The 24,263-nt window shown below is 53.0% G+C and overlaps 1 protein-coding gene across 1 annotated transcript in view; it reads left to right on the forward strand.

Annotated features, from left to right (window-relative positions):
* The window catches only part of USP34 (ubiquitin specific peptidase 34), a 2,509,780-nt gene that overhangs the window by 602,298 nt on the left and 1,883,219 nt on the right, over nt 1-24,263 (forward strand). The window contains exon 35 of the mRNA XM_085612349.1: nt 15,812-15,852. Within this exon, the coding sequence (XP_085468475.1) occupies nt 15,812-15,852 (41 nt within the window). The remainder of the gene's footprint in view (nt 1-15,811; nt 15,853-24,263) is intronic.

Raw genomic sequence — 24,263 nt, forward strand, 5'->3', positions numbered from 1 at the left:
TAGGTACCCCGGGATTGGGCACAGGGGGCCGTGGGGCGCCGCGTTCATGGGGTGCCTTTTGGTGTCGGGAAATCATACCCTCTGTTGATCGCGGTTGGGGGGGCACCTTGTTCTGAGGCTGCAGGCTTCTTCAGGAGTGTCGAGGGAGGTCCTTGGGTGCCGGACTCGGGGTCACAGTCGCCGTGGGGTCGTCCTCTGGATCTTTGTTCACTCCGGCACTGGCCAGGCTTGGCTCGTGCAGAATGTGCTGGGTTCGCGGTTCCGGGCTGCTGCCAGGGATTAGAGGTAGGTTTTGAGTAGAGCCTCTACTCATGGGAGTCCCAGGGGCTTAGAGCCAAAAGGTAGCCAGGTCCTCCGGGGTTGGTGAGGTTGCTGGCCACAAGAGGTGCTGGGTTGGAGCAGGAGCAGGTTCGAAGGTCGACAGGCCGGTAGGGCTGGGGCCAAAGCAGTTGGTGTCTTCCTCTTTTCAGCAGCTGCAGGGCAGGTCTTCTTTTTTCTTGCTCTTCGTAGTTTTGAATCTGGAATCTGGGGACGGAAGGTTCAGGGTGCCCCTAAATACTAGGATTTAGGGGCGTTACAGGTAGGTGAAGGGCAGGGACCAATGGGTCCCTGTCCTGGGGTGGGTACACCCCCTATCCTGCCTCTCTCCGGTGGGAGGGGGCAGTAGCCTAGTCCTGATAGGGTAGGGCTCCCCATCTTCAAGATGGCGAGAGCCCGGATATCTGCTTCACCTCGCCTCCCCCACCTGAGGGGTGGGGTTGGAAGGCTGGCACATCCCCTGTCCTTATTTGGGGTTTCCGGCCAAAGCCTCCCGCCAGAGTGGGGGTTGCAGGGGCCTGGGGAAGCTCACGGAGGCGGAATGCCTTTGAAGCTTCCCCCTGCCTATCCTGGGGGAGGAGATTTAGCACCTCGCCCAGGATGTGCATTGTTGCAGGCCCAGGAGAGCAGGGGCTCTCCTACTCAGGGGTCCAGCAACATGTCTGCTGGGTGGCAGCCTAGGTAGCCTCAGAGCAGATGTGGATTGAAGGTTAGGTTTAAGGGGGCACCTCTAAGATGTCCTCTGGGATGCTGGGTACATTAAATCCCACACTGGCATCAGTGTGGGTTTAATGTGCTGAGAAGTTTGATACCAAACTTCTCAGTTTTTAGTGTTGCCATTATGGTGCTGTGGAGCTCGTGTTTGACGAGCTCTCAGCACAATGTACTCTTAAATGGCAGCACTGCACTTACAGTGCCCAGGAATGGACCTGGGCACTGTAGGGGCACAGGGCTCCTGCTCCTGTGCCCACACCATTGGCATAAGGCACCCAGCTAGAGGGGTGACTGATGTAGGCCATGGCAGTGTAGGTGATGGGCATGGCACACAGGGATGTGTGCCATGTCGACTTTGTTTTTGTCTTGCACCCAAACACTCAGCCTGCAAAGGCAGTGTGTGTGTGTGTGTGTGTGTGTAAGGGTACAGGGCCTCTAAGGGTGGCACAAGGAGTGCTGCAGCCCTTAGAGGCCTTCCCTGGTCACAAGGCCCTGGGTACCTAGGGTACCATTTACCAGGGGCTGACATGTGGCCAGGGTTTGCCAATGTGCGTTTGGTTTGTTTTAGGGAAGGAACATAGGCCCTGGGCACCTGATTGGCAGGAGTCCAGGGCACACTCAGTCAAAGTACATTCAGCAATTCAGCAAAAAGTGGGGGCATACCATGCAAGCAAGATGGCACTTTCTCACAGAGACCCACTCTGGCCACAGATTCCCTAACGCCCTGCCTGTCCTCACTGCCCTGCGAACAACCTGTAGTGTAAGGCTTACACCTTTTAAAGTACTAGTTTTATATACCAGTGATCACTGTTTCACCTTATTGTGTAATTCAATGGACCATTGGGTCTTACTCCTTTATCTTGGTATTGCTATACTGTAGGAAAATAGGATCTGCTTTCATGGTTACCCCCCCTTCTTGCTGGTGTCTGTATATTGTTTTGACTAGTTTGCCTGGGATCCTGGTAATCAGGATCCCAGTCACTGTGCTTTCTCCCTACATTTGACATTCCAAGTGCTTCTGTACCTCCACAATTGACTACTGGTGTACCCTTATTAGTCCCTAGTATGTGGTACTAAGGTACCCAGGGCATAGGTTGTCCTTTCTAAGGTAGTCACACCTTTCCATTTTGGCCAGTTCATCACTTTGCTTACCTTTTACGCCGGCTTCATCCCTCTATAGAAGAGGAGAGACACCACCGGCTGAACCCAAAAAGAGCGTTGTCCTACCTTGACCACACAGACCGTTCTTGGAAGACTATCAACTCTTTGTGGGGTATATCTGATAGAGACTACTAGCCGCAGATTCCTTAACCTAGAATTATCCCCAGGCGTGAGACTGGATCCGGAAAACTTTTTGCCACAGCATCTCTGCGTGCCAGGGCGGTACCACGTGACCCCGCCGTGACGTCGTCAGCGGACATGACGTCAGTGAGGTCACATAAGTCCCACCCCGGCGCGCTGACATCAGTTAACTTCTTTTCCGCGTGCAACGCGGATCCGAAGTAAGTTCCCTTGACCTGTTTTCAGGCCTCTTTTAACGCCTTTGCGTTGGGAACAGTGTGCAATGCCTTCGGGTTTCAAGACTTGTGCTTCTTGTGCGCGTCAGATATCGGCGACGGACCCTCAACCTATTTGTATGTGGTGTTTGGGCGAGCACCATGATTCTACGGCTGCGCCGCTTGTCAGCATCTTAAGCCGAAGTCCCGACGGGAGCACCGGATGAAATTGCTTTCGGCTCGCTTGTCTAGATCGGTCTCGTCACACCGTCCCCTACCTCGAAAGGGTCCCGAAGCCGCTGATTACTGCTGCGGCATCGTCCTTCACCGAGACCCCACGGGCGTCGCTTGCCCGCTGGTAAGTCCTGCAGCTTGTCACCAAGGCCCTGTCCTCATTCTGCAGAGGGTGCGAGTTTCTCTCTGGATGTGAGCCCTCGCCCGTTGCCACCCTATCCGCCATTTTCTGGCATTGGGGCAACAAGGGTCCAAATGAAGGCCTACGCTACGGCTCTGCAGGCTTCTTTGGCCCCTCTCCTCTTCCTGTGACGTCCGAGGTTCCCTCACAATGTGCGGGGCCTTCTACGGACTAGCCGGGACGAGTTCGGCTTCAGGTTTTGGAGGTGTGGTGTCGTCGAGGTGCGGCCCTAAGGGCATACCCCTCTTCAACCCACGGCGTCCCTGCCTTGCTGCAAAACCCTGCAGCAAGGTGTCGCAGGAGGTCGTCGGGACTCACGGCTTGTCCCAGAGTCCCCCTCGGTCCTCTGAACAGGCGGCTGTCTTAGCGGCGGCCGAGCCGGCGCCTGTCTGGCATTGATTGCTTTCCTCCCCGGCCCTGGCGGCGCCGCGGCTGGGGGCCGGGACCTGGGGCGCCTCCCCGAGTCGCTCTCGGTCCTCTGCGCAGGTGGCTGCCTCGTCGGAGGTAGAGTCGGCGCCTTTTCGGTTCCGTTCATCGGCTGGTTCAGCTCCATCCCTGCCCCCTTCTCTGATGAGGCACATGGTGGTGGAGGTCGACTCGGCACCCCTGGTGGACACTTCGGCGCCGATAGAGGACACACTGGTGCCTGTGGGGGAGACCCCGACATCAGATCGTCGACTCTTCTCTGGATGTCCCTTCCTCACCGGAGGATTGTCGTCTCCATGTCTCCTCTTCACCGGAGACTGAACGCCGCATCGTTGCATTTTCCCCGGCGGCTTCCAGGGCGGGTTCTACGCTGTCTCAGCGTCCACAACCCCCGGACCCGCTCTTCGGCACCTTGCAATTGGTTGCCCCGCAGGCTTCTCCGCCTTCTCTGGAGACCCCTCAGGCCCATCCCTCATCCATGGGTCTTCCAATCAGCAGGGGCTGACCGTTTCCTCCTCCAGCAGGGTACGGGGACGGGCAGCTTAGTTTGCAGCCTTCGCCCACGGAAGAGTTGCTTTCCCCCCCCCCAAAGACGCCCTACGGAGGTGAGTGTGGACTTTGTCTGGGCCATCTCCACGGCCACCGGCATTTTGCAATTGTGCAACCCGGTCGCTCCACTCCCAACGGACCACTTGTTGGAGGTGCTCCACCAGGGCACTGATGGAGGTGTCCCGCTTCTTCCGTTTGAAGCTTCGCTCCACAACTCTCTTCTGGGGGCCTGGGGGTGTCCTGCCACGCGGGATCCGGTGCCTCAGTTTAAGAAACTGACTATATATACTGCACCAAAGTGAGGTACTGTGTGTATAGAGTCCAAGAGTCTCCAGAGGTTTGGCGGAGGTTAAAGTTAGAGAGAACCTTATTCTCTGAAGTGGTAGCTTGGTCGAGCAGTACGGCAGGATCAAAGGACAGTGTAAAGCATTTGATGTACACACTCAGTCAGCAAATGGTCTCATCCACTCATGAACTGAACTCTAGGCCAATTGTTTTGTATAAAAAAATATACTGTTTTATTTCTAGAACCAAGCAAGGTAAGCATATAAATACTTTGCAGTAGTAATTGTCTTGTTTGAACACAGTTCAGAATTGCAGTATAACTGGTACTGGTTTTGATTACAGGTTTAAGAAAGCAGTTTGCAACACATTGCAGGTATAGTACATTCAATTGAATGGACTTTTTAAGTAAAAATGCAGTTAATTACTTTTCAGATTACTTTTCTAACCACAGGACTGAATCCTAGATTCAGCCCTGGGACATTTCCCTAAAACAGGTGAGTAAATGTGTTTTGGTTAAAGGTATGATTTTTAACCTCTTCGATGCCGTTGACGTTCCGTCATGCACGCCGGTTGGGCTGTGCTTATTACGGAACCGTTCCGTCATGGCCCCGCCCGCGCTCAGATCTTTCAGCACTGCGCGGGAATCCGCGCAGCGCTGAAGAGGTTAAGGAATATTATTGTATTTCAAAAGTTGACACTTAGAAACTTTTTCACATAGACTCACCAATTTTTTCCCATGGGAGGAAATTCACTTAGCAGGTAAGTTAGGTTATCGTTACTTTTTCTTACTCCGTGCTGGATCCTGGATTCAGCACTGGGACATTTCCTGAAAACAGTTGAGAAAATGTGTTTTGGTTAATCGGCAGATTTTTAAGGAATATTTGCAGTTTTCAAAAGTCGACACTTTGAAACTTTTTAAGAGAAAAAGTGTCAATGTTATGCTATGGGGAAAAATGAGTTATCGGTTTCAAGGTAAGTAATCGGTCTTTTGAGTTAGGGTTCTGGGGTTAGACTCAGGGGTCTCCCAGGGTCAGTGATGCACTGTTGTTGCACCTTCAGCAGCACTCGGGCGGCCGGGTGCAGAGTGTTTAGGCCCAATGTTATCCTATGGGAGATAGGGGGACACCGGTTGGCGGCTGCTGGCAAGAAGGCCACAGGATTGTGGGAGCAAAGCTCCTAGGGTTAAGCTCAGGGCACATTGGGGACCAAGTTAGCACCAAAGGGACACCCTCAGCGGCGCTAGGGGTGCAGGGTGCAGTTCTGTTGAATTCAATGGAGATTCTCCGGGCCAAAGAAACACTGCAGGCTCGGGGACGAAGCTATTCCAGGAGTGATCACCACTTTGAGGGGTAAGTTGGGATGTAGAGGGATGGTTAGGCACCATTGGGTTGGGCACACAAGGCAGTGGGGTGTCTGGTGCATGGGTGCCTTTAGACATCGGCTTTTCTTACGCGCTGTGGTCGCGCTGGGGCGGTCTCCTTGATTGAGACTGCAGGTGTCGTCTGGACGCTTGAGGCAGGTCAGGGGTCGCTGGATCTCGGGTCAAGATCGCCGGGGGGACCTCCTCGTGGTGTTTGTTCACTCAAACACAAGCCGGGCTCGGCGGGTGCAGAGTGGGCTGGATTCGCGGCTTCTGGCTGGCACCAGAAGCTGCAGTTCAAACACGTCCGGTGTTCACGGGAAAAACAGCTTGAAGAGTGAATGCTGGCAGTTCCTCCGGGGTTTTTGAGGTTGCTGGCCGCTGGACACGCCGGGATTTTGCAGGAGCAGGTTCGAGGGTAGTCAAGCCTGTAGGGCTGGGGCCAAGTCAGTGGGCGTCGTCCTCTTAGCTCTGCACGGCTTCTCGTCCTTCTTCTGCCTTTCTTGTGGTTGATGGATCTGAGGAAGGAAGGTTCAGGGTGTCCCTAAATTCTAAATTTAGGGGTTTTACAGGTAGGTAAAGGGCAGGGACCAATGGGTACCTTCCCTGGGGTGGGTACACCCCCTATTTTGCCACTCTCCAGCGGGAGGGGGGCAGGAAACTGGTCCTGGTTGGCTGGGTCCACCCATCCTCAAGATGGCGGGGACTCGAGGTTGTGCTTCACCTCGCCTCCCCCACCTTAGGGGTGGAGTTGGCAGAGGTGGGCACACCTCTCTTCCTCACTTTGTATTTCCCGCCGGTTCTCCCGCCCAAAGTAGGGGGTAGAACCAGTGGGGACCAGTTGCTGAGTACAGCAAGTGGTCTGGAGAAGCTCAAAAAGGCAGCATGCCTTTAAAGCTTCTCCTTCGTGAACCCTGCCCATCCTGGGGGAGGAGGCTTGGCACCTCGTCCCAGGATGTGCATTGTTTCAGGCCTCCGAGAGCAGCAGCTCTTGACCCAGGGGTCCAGAAACATGTCTGGTGGTGGCAGCCTGCACAGCCACTCAGTCAGGTCACTGGGAGTTGATCGAGTTTCAGGGGGCATCTCTAAGATGCCCTCTGTTGTGCATTTTACATTAAATCCCACACTGGCATCAGTGTGGGTTTAATGTGCTAAGAAGTTTGATACCAAACTTTCCAGTCTTTAGTGCAGCCATTATGGTGCTGTGAAGTTCGTAATGACAACCTCCCAGCACCATATAATCTTAATGGCAGCACTGCACTTACCGGGCCCAGGAATGGACCTGGACACTGTAGGGGTACAGGGCTCATGCACCTGTACCCTCACCACTGGCATAGGGCACCCAGCTAGAGGGGCGACTGATGTATGCCAGGGCAGTGGTTTGTGGGCATGGCACACAGGGATATGTGCCATGTTGTCTCTTTGTTTTGTTCTGCACCCAGACACTCAGCCTGCAAAGGCAGTGTGTGTGTGTCAGTGTACAGGTCCTCTAAGGGTGGCACAATAAGTGCTGCAGTCCTTAGGGGCCTTCTCTGGTCACAGTTCCCTGGGTACCTATGGTACCATTTACCAGGGGCTGACATGTAGCCAGAGATGCCAATTGGGTTTAGGCTTCAATGCAGTTTTAGGGAAGGAACACAGGCCCTGGGTACCTGATTGGCAGGAGACCAGGGCAAACTCGGTCAAAGTACATCAGCAAAAAGTGCATCAGCAAAAAGTGGGGGCATACCATGCAAGAAAGAGGGCACTTTCTCACTCTCAGCCTCTCCTTCACTGCCACTGTCCTGCCCGCACGATCTGCCCAGGGCCCTGTCCTGCAGACTGCTTTTCCTTCCTTGCCTTCGGTGTTGCTCCCTCCGTCACGGGAGGCCCAGTGGTTGGACTCCTGGGGGCGTAACATTTTCGCTTCCACTAGTGCTGCTCTGCGAGCGCTCAACACGCGTTGTGTGTTGGCCGGGTCTACCTCCGACCTGTGGGATTCTGCGGAGTTCCTACTGTCTCGCACCTCCCACGGAGGTGCCCGCGCTGATCTGTCGCACCATGTGCGGGATGGACGGGAGTTAGCTGCATTTATTCTCCGTTCGGCCTTGGATGTCTCTGATTCTCTTGCATGCGCTATGGCGAGTTCTGTGGCCCTCCGCCGCCATGCTTGGTTGCGGGATAGCGACTTTCCGGAGAATATTCGGGAGCATCTTGTTGACCTACCTTTTGATGGGATTCTGTTATTTAACACCCACGCGGACTCCGCTATTCAACGACTCCTTGCGGGGCTCCGTCCTCCTCCCCGTCCGTAAGCTTCGGCTTGTCGGTCCTCAGGTGTTGTATGAGAGGCGTTGATCCCACCTTTCTCTTTGGGGCCTAGTGTTTCGGTTGGCCAGCCTGTGTGCTGTGTGTGGCTTGGAATGACTTCAGGGTCCTTAAGTTGGCCCCTCTGTTCTTTTGGCTGCTGGTTCAGCCCTTCAAATTTTGTGGTGAGTAATTTTTGGCTGTTGGTGAAGCCGTATAGGTCGTCAGGTTGGACCATCTGTGTATTTTTTAGCTGATTGGTAAGCTGCCAGTGGTGATATCCACAGGTCTTTTATGTTCTTCACCTCTGCTGCGGGTTTCCCTAAGAGGTATTCCCCTGTTTTGTTTGGGGACGCGTCATACCGTCGGCGGGGTACTTGTTTGTTATTGTATAGCTCTGTCCTAAGCTGAGTGGGTGTGGATGCCTTCTCTGGTTCCTCGCGTTTCCTGGCGTCACTTTATACCGCTTGCTGCGTCTTTTTCTTTCGCCTTAGCGCAGCTTGCGCTGCTCCAGGTTCTGTCCCGCTCCGTATCCAATGGTGTTAAGATCCTTCTTCTACGGGGCTTGCCTGTCGTTCATTTTGCCCTTTGTTCCTGCGGGATATTTGCCTTCCTCTTCAGCCTCTGGATCGCCAGACCGTCTCTTGTCATGCCGTCCACGGCGTCGTGTCTTGGTGTTTCCACCTTGTTTTCCGGCGTTTCGGCCTGGGCCTCTGCCTTGCATTCCAGGGGGGCTAGGTTATTCCTGGTGTTCTCCTGTGTTTTGGTGGACGGATTTAGGTCTGTACTCATATGTCTCACTTCCCAGGGGCCGCTTCGTTCCCCCCTCCTCCCCTCCCTCCCGGCTGCTTCTTGAAGAGTTCTCCTCCTCCTCTCTATCTTCTGGCTGGTCCCACTCCTCTTCGTGGAAAGGGTTGTGCTCTGGGATGGTCCTTCTCTGGGGCTTGTTCTGGGGTTCCCTTGCCTCTGTTTTCGTCTTGTGCTCGGCTTATTCTGGGCACGCTGCTTCATAGTATTTACCAGCTGCCTACTGCGCACGCCTGGTAGTTATGGTCAACCTCCGAGGGCCTTGGCGTGTAACAATGTGCTCCTGTCCCTTGCTTTGCTGGAGCTTTGCGCGTCTTTGTCTTCCTTCTCATGTCTGCGCTTATTGGCTGTGGGGCCGTTCCTGCCTTGTTCCCTGCCTCGGGGCTGACACCCTTTCAGCTGTCCCCTTCGCTGTGTGTGTTCTCCTGAGGCAGGCTCTGCCTCCGTTCCACCTCTTCTCCTCGGATTTGCGGGTGGTTCTTTTCTTTCTTTGGTACTCGCTTGGTGTAGTCTGTTCCTCCGGGTTTTCTGGCTGACGCCCTTTGCTTCTCGGGTAGGCTTGTGGTATCCTAGCCTTCATTTCTCCTTGTTCTTGCTTACATATGCTTGTAGGGGGCTCGGCCATTCTTCCTGTCCCCGTGACACATCCCCTGTTGGGGCCCTGTGTTTTTCCAAGCTGGTGAGGTTCTCTCGCAGCCCTCCTCCCCTCTGGGTATGGCTAGGTATCTATTCTACGTTAAGGAATCTGCGGCTAGTAGTCTCTATCAGATGTACAAGTTACTTACCTTCGGTAACGATTTATCTGGTAGAGACGATTCTAGCCGCCGATTCCTTCACGGCCCACCCTTCCTCCCCATTCTGGGAGGACCCTTCAACTTGATCTTCTGCGCTCGCCTCCCTCCGGGTGGCATTTGTCTTCTGCGGGTGCCCTCTTTCACTCCCTCCCTGGCGGGATGCTCCGTTCTGTTTATTTGTTCCACTCTTTCTGTTCTGGTAATTGAACGGTAGGATCTGAAAGAAACACGTTAGTGATCGATTCCTTACCTTAGAATAATCCCCAGGCGTCAGACTGGATCCAGAAAGTTTTGCTAGCAGTTTCTCTGCGCGTCAGTAGGTGGCGTTGTGAGGCTCCGCGTCCGTAGCTGGCGTCGTAAGCGCCGAGATGACGTCACGGAGACTACTTAGGCACCATCCATGCGTGCTGACGTCAGTTCTTTCTTTTTCCGCGCCAGACAAGCGCAGATCCAGTTAGAGCACGTGCCTTAGTCACTTTTTGACTACGCTTTTGAGACTTTTGTCTCCCTTTTTCTCCTTGGTGCACGTAGGGATGCCTGGATTTAAGTCTTGTGGGGCCTGCCGTCGCAATATGTCGGTGGCGGACCCCCATGATGTTTGCCTCTACTGCCTGGAGACCGACCACCACTCCCGGGACTGTCGAGCCATGGCCCTGAAGACCTTGCGGGAGCGGCGCCAGAAGCTGCTGGATGTCTGGCACTCGTCCCAACGCCGTTTCAGGGACCGTTCCAGGGTTACGGTCGTGGGGCCGCAGTCGTCGCTCCTCGGGCTCATAAAAAGAAGTCGAAGAAGCGTGTTCTCTTTCTGACGTCCCCCCGTTGGTCCTCGGTTGCGGACAAGGGGGACAGGGGTTCTGCCCCTTTGGAGTCTGGGAGTCCCGCGGCCTACCCGCCTTACCTGGGTCCGTCGGTGACTCCCGAACAGGTGCAAGAATTTCTTGCCACCATGGACCGCCTTTTCAGGCCTCGGGCTCCCGCCGGCGCACCTTCGGGCCCCATGGTCCCGTGTCCAGATCCTGTTGGGCTGTCGGCGCTGCCGCCGGATCCAGCTTCGGTGCCACAGGATCCTGCGGGATGCCGTTTGTCCCGCCCTTGTCCCGGTTCCAGGGCCATTTCGTTCCTACTTGGGATCCGCATTGGGATGCGGCGCGGGCTCGGCCCCGGCCGCCGCCATTCACGGCGCTGTTTCCGACGCCGTATGTTCCTTCTCAGGCTCCAGCTCTGCTACTGTGGTCTGTTCCCCCTGCAACAGATGTGGAGGATGACTGGAAGGGGTGCGAGGACCCTCTTGCCCGTCAGTGTGACTCCGAGCAGGGCTGGGTGGACGACTTGGAGGACGCCGGCGACCTAGATGTCTCTTCTGACCTGGTGTTTGCCTCTCCACCGCCTACCATGGAGGAGGACGTCTCCTACACGATGGTGCTCCATCGGGTAGCTGAGGTCCTCAACCTCGACCTTCCCACGGTGGCCCTCAAGACTAATCTCCTCTCTGAGGTGCTCCAGACGGCGTCCACTTCGTCAGAGCCCCTGCTTCCCTTTAACGACGCCCTCACTGACGTCTTGTTGGACACATGGTCGAGGCCGGCCACAGGGGCCCCCGTGGATAAGAATGTCGCCAGGCGTCACCGCCCGGCGCCTGGTGACCCTGCGTTTCTGACCACTCATCCTACGCCTGAGAGCCTGGTCACCCAGGCCTCGATGTCGCAGAGTGCCTTTCCCACGGCTCCGCCGGACAAGGACTCTAAGAAGCTGGAACAGTAAAGAAAGCGGTTGTTCTCTTCGGCCAGCTTGGGGCTGCGGTTGGTGAACACCGCCTGCTTATTGGGCCGCTATTCCCACGCTGTGTGGGATACGGTTGCACAGGTGTTGCCTCAGTGTCCTGAGGAGATCCACGCTGTGCTGTCCCCAGCTGTTGCTGAGGGTAAAGATGCAGCTAAGTTTGTCATTCGGTGTGGTTTGGACACCGCGGACTCACTGGGTAGGGTGATTTCTACGACTGTGGCGCTGCATCGCCACGCCTGGTTGCGATCTACTGGGTTCTCGCCCGATGTCCAGAGCCCGCTAATGGACATGCCCTTTGATGGCACTCGCCTGTTTGGTGATAAGGCCGACAGTGCACTGGAGTGTTTTAAGGACTTGCGGGCCACGGCCAAGTCCTTGGGTCTTTCTGCAAAGAGCCTGGCCACACCCGGCTTTCGTTCCTTTCGTGGCCACGGCAAAGGCGCCCAGGCACGTTCCTTCAGCAAGCCTGTGCAGACACAGCCTCCACGCGGCCGCGGCTTCCTCAGGGGTGGGTCTGGGAATCAGCGTGGGGGTCAGTCCACCTCGGCCCCCACTGCTTCTACCTCCAAACCTTCCTAATCCGAGCTTTGTGGAGCACCCCACGCCGGTGGTTGGCAGGATCCGCCACCACCTCCCCCACTGGCGCGATATCACATCGGACAAGTGGGTGTTGCAGATCATCCGCAGGGGTTACTCCCTTCCCTTTCAGTCCTACCCTCCAGCCATGCCACCGCATGTCGGGGAATTACATGGTACTTCTCCAGCAGGATGTCACAACCCTCTTGGCCAAGGGGGCTATCGAGTGCGTTCCTGGGCTGGAAGTAGGGAGCGGTTGTTATTCCCACTACTTTCTGGTCCCCAAGAAGGACAAGGGGGGCTTGCGCCCCATCTTGGACCTCCGGAACGTCAATCGCTTCCTCCAGAAGGAGAAATTCAAAATGCTGACTCTGGCTCAGGTCCTGGCTGCCCTCGACCCTGGAGACTGGATGGTAGCGTTGGATCTGCAGAATGCATATTTTCACATCCCGGTTCTGCCGGCCCACTGGTGTTACCTGTGGTTCACGGTAGTCCAGGAGCATTTTCAGTTTGGCCTGCTCCCCTTCTGCCTTACCAGCGCCCCTCGGGTGTTCACGAAGGTGATGGCGGTGGTCGCAGCTCACCTGCGCAGGTCAGGGGTGTCAGTCTTCCCTTACCTCGATGACTGGTTGTTGAAGGCGGGCTCGCCCCAGGCTGATCAGAGGACTCTGGTCTCCGGCTCTATATCAACCTTTTGGAGCTTCGGGTGATCCGTCTTTCACTGAAGGCATTCCTTCCCTCTGTACGGGGAATTGTGGTGCAGGTGTTCACGGACAACATCACCGCCATGTGGTATTGCAACAAACAGGGCGGGTGGGGTCCTGGACACTATGTCAGGAGGCTCTGCGCCTCTGGACATGGCTGGAACATCACAGCATTACCTTGGTGGTTCAACACCTGGCAGGTTCTCTGAATGCCAGGGCGGACAAACTCAGCCGCCGGTGCTTGATGGATCACGAATGGCGTCTGAACTCGGACGTGGTACAAGGTCTCTTTCAGCAGTGGAGAGAGCCTTGGTTAGAGTATTTGCCACCGAAGAGAACGCGTGATGTCATCAGTTCTGCGCGTTGGAATTTCCATGGCGGCACTCGCTAGGCGACGCTTTTCATTGCGTGTGGAGTTGCGGTCTATTGTACGCCGTTCCGCCTATACCACTTCTGCCCAGAGTGCTGAAGAAGATCAGACACGACCGGGCCCAAGTCATTCTTGTAGCTCCGGATTGGGCACGAAGGTACTGGTATCCCGAGCTACTCAGCATGGCGATCGATCCCCTGATCCGACTGCCTCTTCGCAGCAGCAGGGGACGGTCCTCCACCCGAACCTGTCCTGCCTCCACCTCCATGCGTGGAGATTGAGCGGCGACAGTTGACAGCTTTCGATCTTTCTCCCGAAGTCTGTGATGTCATTCTAGCAGCCAGGCATCCCAGTATACGCCTGCAGGTGGAACAAGTTTGTGGCATGGTGCACAGCTAAGGCTGTGGATCCCCTTTCTGCCCCTCTTTCCGAAGTCCTTCTGTTCCTTCTTTCATTGGCCCAGTAGGGCTCTGCTCTGGGCACTATCAAAGGTTATTTTCCGGCCAGCTCCGCCTTTCTCAGGCTTCCAGATCATCCTTCTCTCCAAGTCCCCGGTTGTTAACCGTTTTCTGAAAGGCATTACACACGTTTCATCCTGTGCCATTCGTAATGCCTCAGTGGGACTTAAATCTTGTCTTGACCTATCTGATGTGCGCTCCTTTTGAGCGCCTTCACAACTGTCCTTTACGTCTTTTCTCTCTCAAGACGGCTGTCCTGGTAGCTATCACCTCTGCCAGAAGAGCTCCAGGCTCTTTCTTCCAAACCTCCTTTCCTCTCTGTTCATCCGGACAAGGTGGTGTTAAGGACCCGTCCTTCTTTTTTGCCAAAGGTTGTCACGCCCTTCCACATCGGGCAGACCATCACTTTGCCCACCTTCTTTCCGTCTCCTTCAAGGGAGGAGGAGAGGCTCCACCGCCTGGACCCAAAACGTGCGCTCTGGTTCTATCTGAAGCGTACACAGCAGTTCTGGGTCGATGACCAGCTCTTTGTTGGCTACGTGGGCGCCTAGAAAGGTTGGGCTGTGCACAAACAAACCATCTCGCGGTGGGTCATTCTGTGCATCAAAGCATGTTACTCCTTGGCTAAGAAGGAGCCTCCTGTGGGGCTGCGTGCCCATTCTACCAGGGCAACTGCAGCCACTACTGCCTTGGGACGCTGCGTACCCTTGCAGGATATTTGTCAGGCAGCTACGTGGGCCTCGTTGCACACGTTTACCAAGCATTACTGCCTTGACAGTCCAGTCCCGAGAGACGGCTTCTTTGGCCGTTCGGTTCTCCGTGTCTTTCTGGTGTAATCTGTTCGCAGACCCTCCACCGGGGTTGGTGGAATCTATCACTAACGTTTCTGTTCCAGATGCACAAGTTACTACTTGTGTAACGATATATCTGTAAGAGACATTAGTTAGTGATAGATTCCTTACCGCCCCGCCCATCCTCCCCGTTCTACGAACTGATTTCTAGGGTTAAGGTCATCCTTTTCAGGGCCCTAGTTTCTTGGCACCAGTGGTCAGTTTCTTGCATGGCTCTGCGTTCCTGGCACGTAAAGTCGTGTACAGAATTGACGTCATCTCTGCGTTTACGACGCCAGCGACGGACGTGGAGCCACACGACGCCACCTACTGACGCGCAGGGGTACTGTTAGCAACCCTTTCTGGATCCAGTCTGACACCTGGGGATTATTCCAAGATAAGGAATCTATCACTAACTAATGTCTCTTACAGATATGTCGTTACACAAGTAGTAACTTGTGCTTCATGTGTACTTTTACGTCCCTGCACCCTGGTTCTTCCAGTGTGGGGCCTACTCATAATCTACTCCTTTTTTACATTGCTTGGGGTTTCTGACTCCTCTGCAATCCTCTGGGTTGGGGTCTCTTGGCTGTGCCTCAGCCCTTAGTTTTTTACTGGGGATACATTTTTCACATGTTTTTTCTGCCTCCAAGGAGGATAGCGCCTTCGCTTTGCAGAGTTGCTTCTCAGAGCGGTGCTCTGCTCTTTCCTTTCCATGTCTTTCAGTAACGCAGTGCTTGGCACTGTCCCTAATGGTGCTGTTCCTCACCATTCACTTCTTCCCTTTCTGTTTCACTGATTTTTTCGCACACTGTTCCCATACTCTCACAGTTTTGTTTGTGATGGCTCACGTTGTGGCGCGGAAAAGTTCTCTGAAGTTCTCTGAAGAAAACTGACGTCAGCGCCTCGTGGTGGGACTTATGTGACCTCGCTGACGTCACGTCCGCGGACAACATTGGGGCGGGGTCACGTGGTACCGCCTCCGGCGCGCAGAGATGCTGTGGCAAAATGTTTTCAGGATCCAGTCTCGCGCCTGGGGATAATTCTACATTAGCGAATCTGCGGCTAGAATCGTCTCTACCAGATACATCGTTACCGAAGGTAAGTAACTTGTACGTCGGAGCCAGGAAAGGCAAGGCAAGGCGGTGCACAAGTGAACCATCTCCAGATGGACTGTGCTGTGCATTAAGATCTGTTACACTTTGGCAAAGACGCATCCCCCAGAAGTTGTGCATGCTCATTCTACCAGAGTAAAGGCTGCGATCACTCCGTTAGCCTGTTGAGTGTCTGTCCTGAAGATCTGCTAGGCAGCGACATAGGCCTCGTTGCACTCATTCACAAAACACTACTGGCTGCATGTGTCACTTGTGATAGCGCCACGTGGAGCCCCACTACGCCACCTTCAGCACGCAGGTGTACTGCTCACTAACTATTTCCCGATCCATTTTGAAGCCTGGGGAGAATTCTAAAGTAAGGAATCTGTGGCTAGATAGTCTTTACCATATAAAGTGTTACTGAAGGTAAGTAACTTGTTCTTTACTACTTCTACATTCTGTGCTTATTGCTTCAGAGACTTTCATTTTATCATTTAAGGGATTTAGATATGTTGTGGTATTAAAAAAAATCATTTTTCCCGTACAGGGTTCTAAAAGCTCAAACTGACCACAAGTCAAGACATGAAGGTGAGTAGTCCAGAGAATTTGCTTTTTTGCTCTACTTACTCTCTTTAGTATAAACTTTGGGCCTTGTAAACATTTTTTAATTCGTATTTTGCTTTCCATCTTGGATTTCGTTCTCTTCACCTTCAGTACCTCATATTAGTTGATACAGTGCTTGATTTCATGTTCCGTTATTGCTTTGTTTTTGATGCAGCTTTGTATATGCTATTTGGTGTAAATATTCGTGCTCAAAGCATTGTCAACTTCCTTAAAAAATTATCTTAAGCCATACATACTTAAAATATTTCAGTCATGCAAAGAAGGTTCCACAGTACATTTTAAAGGTTATCGATTTTATGTTTTGTACACGCTGGAAACACAGAATAGTCTTACAAAACATGTTGGTAAATAAAGTTGCAAGCATATTTTTTCTAATGGCTCAATAAAAAGCTTTCCAAAAAGAGAGTAAGGTGTATTCAACCACCACAGGAAAGCTTTATAGTATTTAAAAAGTTACCTGGCTAGGGGAAGAAGTTAATGATCTTTCTAGAGCAGCTCTCCTTGGACAAGTAAAAGTTTCTGAATGGCAAAGCCGTCGTAAATTATGTTGACTACCGATTACCACCTTTTATATATATTTGTAATTATCACTCTTTTTCCTTCTTGTTTGGTATATGAAAAATCCAGAGAATGTGCAAGACCAATTTACTAACCATATTGCCCACATAGCTATTCATAGTTGATCAGATCCAGTGTTCGACGAAGAAGTCAAGATTTAAGCCGTGTCGTGAATGTGGGAAACACATGTCCATAACGGATCCGCATGACGACTGCTTGTGGTGCCTGTCATCGGGCCATGATGTCGAGGGATGTTCTTGCTGCTGCAAGATGAGTTCCAAGGCTCTCAAGGAGAGGGAAGCAAAGTTTTTCATCGCGAGGATGAAGAAAGAAAAAAGAGACCGGAGAAAATCGAGATCGAGGTCGGCGTCGAAGTCTACTTAGGGGTATGCTTCCAAATCCAGGAAGCACAAGAAGAAGAGGAGGCATTCGTCTCGGCGTCACTTGGATAAGGATGCGGCTCCGAGATCGACATCGCCCTCCCGACACCGTAAGGACTTTGTGTCTCCCTCTCCCGTTCCAGATTCACCTGTTGGCCTGTCGTCACCTGTGGCTTCATCGGAACATTCTCTGACTCTGGCTCCATCTCCGGCTCCGGCTTCATCCCTGGTTCCGTGTGAGGAGCCTCCAGCCCCGGGTGACCCTTCGGCTCCACTGATTCCACCGTCGGCGCCGGTAGGCCAGAGTCCGGTGATGCCAGAGCAATATCCTGCGTTCCCTGGACCAGGTCAGGACCCCACGCATTATCTTAATGCGATGTATGGAGTATTCTCCAGAGCCATGTTACTCCTCTGGTGCACCTTCGGGTCCTATGGCCTTCAGTTTGGGAGTTCCTCAGGCTCCCGTCATGCCATTTTTTCCGGTGACGCCATCTTGGCATCTACCGGCACCGAGGACATCAACGCCACTCCCTTCTTCACCGGCGCCGACTCGACCCCGTTTGACGCCGGCTGCCCCTGTGAATCCACATTCTACGCTGGCTCTGGCGCCGTCTGATTTGATCACGGCGCCGCCGTCGCCGTTTGTGAGAATCAGGTCTAGGAGGGAGGCACAGAGGGTACTGGATGAACAAAGATACCTTATGGAGGAGGTAGAAGAAGGGGAACTCATGGAGTCGGATGATGTTTTTGAGGAGTTGAAGGAGACTAGTGGCCTGGACTTGTCACCCGAATGGGATATTACTCCTCCTTCTGATAACCCTTCGAAGGATGTGGCTCCATACCATGCCGTTATAAAAAAAAAGCAGCTGAACATTTAGATCTGCAGTTACCTTCTGCCGAGTTCAAACCGAACATCTTAACGGAAGTTCTGCACTCTCCTTCTGCTGTTTCTGAGCCTCTGCTCCCTTTTAACGACGCCATCATAGAGCCAGTGATGGAGGTGTGGCGTAAGCCCTTTTCTGCTCCGGCAGTTTCCAAATTCATCGCCAGGAGGTATAGGGCAGCTCCGGGAGACCCAGAATTTTTAACATCTCATCCGTCTCCTGAGAGTCTGGTTGTTCAGGCTGCATGTTTAAGAAAGTAATTGGGCTCATTTCCCCAGGTCCTGAGTGACAGGGAAGCAAAAAAGCGGGATCAGTCGGCCAAGAAGGTCGACTCTTCGGCCAGCATGGCTCTTAAATCAATGAATGCCACCTGTCTCTTGGGACGTTATACACATGCTCTCATGGACTCAGCTAAACAACTAGCCCCAAAACTATCAGAGGATAGGATTGGTTATAATGAGATCCTTTCGGAGGCCCAGGCGGCGCGTCAGGTGATCCAGAGTGGATTGGACACAGCTGACTCAGTGGCAAGAGTCATGGGATCTTCTGTTGCCACCAGGAGGAGTGTGTGGCTTAAATCATTGGAATTTTCCCCTGATGTCCAGTCAACAGTCTTGGAATTGCCTTTTGATGACTCTGGTCTTTTTGGCAAGAAAGCGGATGCTGCGCTGGAAAGATTTAAGGAGAGTAAGGCCACGGCTAAATCGTTGGGCCTTCAAACTCAGCCAAGAGGCTCATTCAAGAGGTACAGGGGCTTCGGAAGGTCTACCTTTCGTGCATACAGACAGCCACAACAGCAGCAGCAAAGCACTCTGTATAAGGGATACAGAGGCAGAATCAGGGGTCACACTCGTGGCCGACAACTCTCCTCCTCCTCCTCCTCCTCCTCCTCTTCCTCTTCCTCAGCTCCCCCCCACCACTGCAAAGCAGCCCTAGATCCACCATTCTGGATCATGCTGGTCCTGTGGGGGGCCGGCTTACCCATTTTCTACAAGATTGGGAATTGGTCACTTCAGACCTCTGGGTTCTAGATCTTGTAGAAAATGGGTACGCCCTTCCCTTTCGGGAATTCCCTCCAAATTACCCTCCTTGTCAAGGGGCTTGCTCAGAGGACCACCGTCTTCTCCTACAGGAGGAAGTTCTGACGTTACTAAGAAAAGGCGCGATAGAGGTGGTTCCAGTGCAGGAGAGGGGTCAGGGATGCTACTCCCGGTATTTCCTGATTCCGAAAAAGGACGGCAGATTGCGTCCTATATTGGACCTCAGGATCTTGAATCTTTATCTGAAGCAAGAGAAATTCAAGATGCTCACCCTTGCGCAGGTTCTTCAAGCGCTGTGTCAGGAGGACTGGATGGTGTCGATCGACTTACAGGATGCGTATTTCCACATCCCCATCCTGAGGTCCCACAGGAAGTATCTCCGGTTTACGGTAGGGTCGCAACATTATCAGTTTGCAGTCCTTCCGTTTGGTCTTGCTACTGCACCTTAAGTCTTCACGAAGGTGATGGCAGTGGTGGCAGCCCATCTCAGAAGGTCGGGGATTTCAGTTTTCCCCTATCTGGCTGATCAAAGCGGAGTCGCCAGAGAAGGTGCTACATCATCTGCAGGATACAACTCAGCTGTTGTTCAAATTGGGTTTCTCGATAAATGTGCCCAAATCTTACCTGGTGCCCTCTCAGCGCAACCTGTTCATAGGGGCGGTACTGGACACTACTGTGTTTGGCATTCCCACCTCCACAAAGGATTCTCGACATACAGGAATTGATTCCTTTGTTTTACAATGGGGCGGTCGTTCCAGTCCTGAAGGTCCTTCGCCTGCTCGGTCTGTTTGCTTCCTGCATTCTGTTGGTCAACCATGCACGCTGGCACATGAGGGCGCTCCAGTGGTGTCTCCGCAAGCAGTGGTATCAGCACAAAGGAGATCTCAGGGAGTCTGTGAGGATCTCCATAGAAGCTGCGGCAGATCTGTCTTGGTGGAGCGTGGAGGGCAACCTGTCTCAAGGAAAGCCCTTCCATCTACCTCCATCGGTGGCCACAGTGATAACGGATGCATCCACTTTAGGGTGGGGTGCACATCTGGGGGATCTGGAGATCAAGGGTCTTTGGTCTCCAGAGGAGAGGTTGTTTCACATCAACCTTCTGGAATTGCGGGCGATACGTTTGGCACTCAAGGCCTTTCTCCCTTTGCGGTCAGTCGGTTCAAGTCCTGACGGACAACACTACCGCGATGTGGTATGTCAACAAACTGGGAGGAGTTGGGTCTCTTTGTCTCTGTAGAGAGGCTCTGCGTCTCTGGTCCTGGGCTCAGGATCAGCAGATTTGTATGCAGCAGATTTGTATGATGGCAAATCATCTGGCCGGGGTTCTGAAGTTCTCCGCCGATCACGAGTGGAGGTTTCATCCGGAGGTGGTTCATCACGTTTTCCAGATGTGGGGAACCCCTCGGGTGGACCTGTTTGCCACTCATGAGAACGCTCACTGCCCGTCATTCTGCAGTCTCCAGTATCCGTTGTGGGGAGCGTTGGGGGACGCGTTTCAGTTGAATTGGGGTTCACAACTCCTTTACGCGTTTTCTCCCATACCCTTGATTCCTCGGGTTCTGAGGAAGATTCGCCAAGACCGGGCCCAAGTTATATTGATCGCCCCGGATTGGCCAAGAAGGGTGTGGTACACAGATCTTCTCCTCCTCTCCTCGTGCCCTCCGCTCCGTCTCCCTCTGAGGGCAGACCTCCTCTCGCAGTCGGAGGGGCAGGTTCTACACCCCCACCTCGAGAGCTTACACATTCATGCCTTGAGATTGAACGGGCCAACCTGAATTCTTTTTCTCTCCCACCTGATGTGGTAGATGTAATTTTGTCTGCCAGACGTCATTCCACCAAATCTATTTATTTCTATAGGTGGTCTAAATTTGTGCTCTGGTGTGGAGAGAAGTCAATTGATCCTTTGAGGGCTTGTTTATCTGACATTCTGCAGTTTGCCTTTTCTCTTGCTCAGCAAGGCCCTGCCGTGGCCACTGTAAAGGGATACTTATAGGCTTTGTCGGCTTTCCTCTGCTTGCCGGATCAGCCGTCTTTGTTCAAATCGCCTATTGTTTTACGATTTCTGAAAGGCCCTACAAACAAGTTTCCTCCTACTCCTTTTATTGTGCCTCAATGGGACTTAAACCTTGTCTTAACTTATCTTATGGGTTCTCCCTTTGAGCCCTTACACAAGTGTCCCTTGAGATTGTTGTCTTTCAAGACGGTTTTTCTCATTGCGATCACCTCGGCAAGGAGGGTAAGTGAGCTTCAAGCTCTGAGTTCAAAACCCCCGTATTTGACCATTCATGCTGAAAGAATGGTTCTCAGGACCAGGGCTGCATTTCTGCCAAAGGTGGTGACTCCCTTCCATCTGGGGCAGTCCATTACCCTTTCTACCTTCTATCCTCCCCCTCACCCTTCCAAGGAGGAGGAGAGACTTCACCGCTTGGACCCTAAGAGGGCGGTGAGCTTCTATCTTGACAGGACAAAAGACTTCCGAGTTGATGACCAGCTCTTTGTGGGCTTTGTTGGCTGCAGGAAAGGCAGAGCAGAGCACAAGCGCACCCTTTCCAGATGGATTGTCTTGTGTATCAAGATATGCTACTCTTTGGCTGGTAAGGAACCTCCAGAGGGTTTAAGGGCTCATTCTACTAGAGCTAAGTCTTCCACTTCTGCTTTGTCTAGAGGTGTTCCTGTGGAGGACATTTGTAGGGCGGCAACTTGGGCCTCCCTCCACACTTTCGTGAAGCATTACTGCTTGGATACCGAGGTGAGGAGGGACGGACACTTTGCTCGTTCCGTCCTTCGGGACTTTATGGTATAGAAGGGTGGACACCCTCCTTCGGGAGTGGGACTGCTGTGGGAATCTTTTCACAAGGTGAGGAATCCACTGGCAGATATATCCATCAGAAGAACAAGTTACTTACCTTCGGTAACACTTTTTCTGGTGTATACAGTATCTGCCTGTGGCTTCCTCACTGACCCACCCGCCTCCCCGTTGTCCACCCTTGTATACCTACAGTATATGATGGTGTTTCAAAATGTTTTTGTTACTGTCAAAGGCATTGTGTTATTTATTTTGCCTTTCTATTTATTCTCCACACTGTGTGTGTTGGTTTGTATATTATGTACTGTGTATACTGTGTATATATTGCTGTCAGTCCGTCCGTGTGCCTCGAAGGCACGGACAAAAGGGTGGAACTGACGTCATCACGCCGACGAGGTCTTCTTATGAGGCCGGTGACGTCAGCGGAGTCGCGAGTGTAGCCGTGTCTCTGTGACGTCGTCTTCGACCTCATCGGCGTGGACTGCTACAAAAGTTTCCGAATGTTGCTGGCGCAGGGGATATTAACAAGGTGAGGAATCCACAGGCAGATACTGTATCCACCAGAAAAAGCGTTACCGAAGGTAAGTAACTTGTTCTTTGCATCTCTGTCCATGGTCCTTCTTTTATGTGGTAACACTGGTGATAAAGATGTCTCATCCCATCTTTGCTAGACATATTTGCATCCAGCATCAGAAATGAGGAGGCTATTCTGCTCAATTGTGTAGGAGAGTAGGGTCTGCTTTCTATGTTCACCCCCACTTTTTGCTTTACTGGTTTTCGACTTAGATGTGGTTGTGGGCCTGCTAATCAGACCCACAGCCCTGCTGTTCTCTCTCAATTAATACTATGTACTTTAGGTGCATAACCCAATTGGATAGGATCACCTTATTGGCCCCTGTACAGTGTACCTTAGGTACCCAGAGCATAGGTGTACCCTATGCCTACCAGGGGCTGCAGCATGTATTATGCCACCCCTGGCCTGGCCTTCCATTATGACACAACTGGCTGATCACTCAGCTGGGGCAAGGTTGTGTAATCACCCCTTGCTTAGGTGTAGTATTCCTATACCTACCTTATATATAGACACATGTGTACCTATCAGCCACTCCTATGGCAGGCCTTAACAATCCTGGAGGCAGAGTGCTTGGTAACACGTGAGGTAGTGCTCTCGCATGAGCTGGGCCTGTCTGCAGCTTTCGGAACCATGTCCTTATAGCTGTTCTATGATCTAGCCTACCATATACTCTTAAAGTGCCTTATAATCTTAAACGGTTATGGTAACTATGGTTTGGCTTTATCAAAACATGTCGTGTAAGGTGTCTAACACTTGGGGATAATACCCCCATCCCATTTCTGGAGATGAGGATATTACCCCTCCCTTCTAAAGGGAGAAGACATGTTGAAACCTACTTACCCGGTTAAAGTTAACCAGAGCCCCAGCATCACAAAATGGATGCTGCTGCCACGACACAAGTCTGACCTCCTGCTGCTGGGAGTGATCCCGGCACGGGAGGCTTGGACAATAGGTTTCCTGCCTTGGGAGGTGCTAGCACCACCCCAGACAGGCCTTAGTGTATTGGGGCAGGGAGGGATGAAAGAAACTAGACACTGCCTGGGGCACACAAGGTGTCCCATGCATAGTCCAGTTCAAACCAGTGCTGGGGCACTCCAGCCCCAGTCCTGGCGCGAAACTGGACAAAGGGAAGGGGGTGTAACCACCCCCCTCCCAGGTCCCACCCATAAGGCGTGACCTAGCAGGCAACCCAGCCCCCCAGATTAGTATAAGTGTGGTAGCTGGGCCCCAGGCGATTAGATTATCCTGAACCTGCAACTTGAACAGAAACTCTGGACCTTCGACATTCGACGAAAGAAGAAGACTGAAGAATCTCCCTTGTGGCCAAGGAGTGGTCACCCTGTGCGAACAGGCACCATCAAGAGACTTACCCTTTGCTTTGCTGAAGTTCTACGAGGGACCGACTGCAGAGCCTGACCAGAGCCTTGACTTCCAGACTTCTCCGACCCTGATCCACATCCACAGCCGAGCTGAGATCCGTGGAGGCGACGAGAGACGTGGGACCGGCTACCTGGGAAAAGTGGCGAGTATCTTCCAGCGCAGCTTCTGAGGCACCCTCGAGGTTGTGCACTGGGGATTGAGAAGCCCCAACCCCAAGCACCATCTGCACCGAAGATCAGCCCCCCACTCTCCACGAGTCCTGCGTGGAGCCCTTCTGCATTTTCCTGCTTGCCGCGTCTGTCCGGTTGCTTGCCCGGTGGCTAGTAACCTTTGCGACGACACACCTTCAATTTTCCACTGCTGGTTTGGCTCCTCCAGACTGGCTCCTGCTCCTCTGTAAAAGAGAAGCACCCCAGACCTTCCTGGTCTGCACCAGAAGCAAGTCCTCCATTCTTCGTGGGTTCCGCTTGCCAAGGCTTGGTGAGTCCTAGTTCGACTTCGACGCCGCCGACAGCACGAGCCTTCGTGGGACAGTTCGCCTCCTGGTCCTTGTCGTCCTCGACGTCTCCTGGTACCCGTGGCTGCTGCGACAACCTTAACCTCTTCAACTGCAATCTTCCGACATCGCCTGGTTCCTTCCTGGTTCCACGTGGTCACTGGCTAGTGACCCAGACTCTGTCCCTTCTGTTTGCAGGTACCCTTCCTTCTTGATCCCGGCCTTGGGATCCACCGGACACTCTTAACTGACTGCCT

Source organism: Triturus cristatus, chromosome 6 (assembly GCF_964204655.1).
Source record: "Triturus cristatus chromosome 6, aTriCri1.1, whole genome shotgun sequence".
In the NCBI taxonomy this organism is placed as follows: domain Eukaryota; kingdom Metazoa; phylum Chordata; class Amphibia; order Caudata; family Salamandridae; genus Triturus; species Triturus cristatus.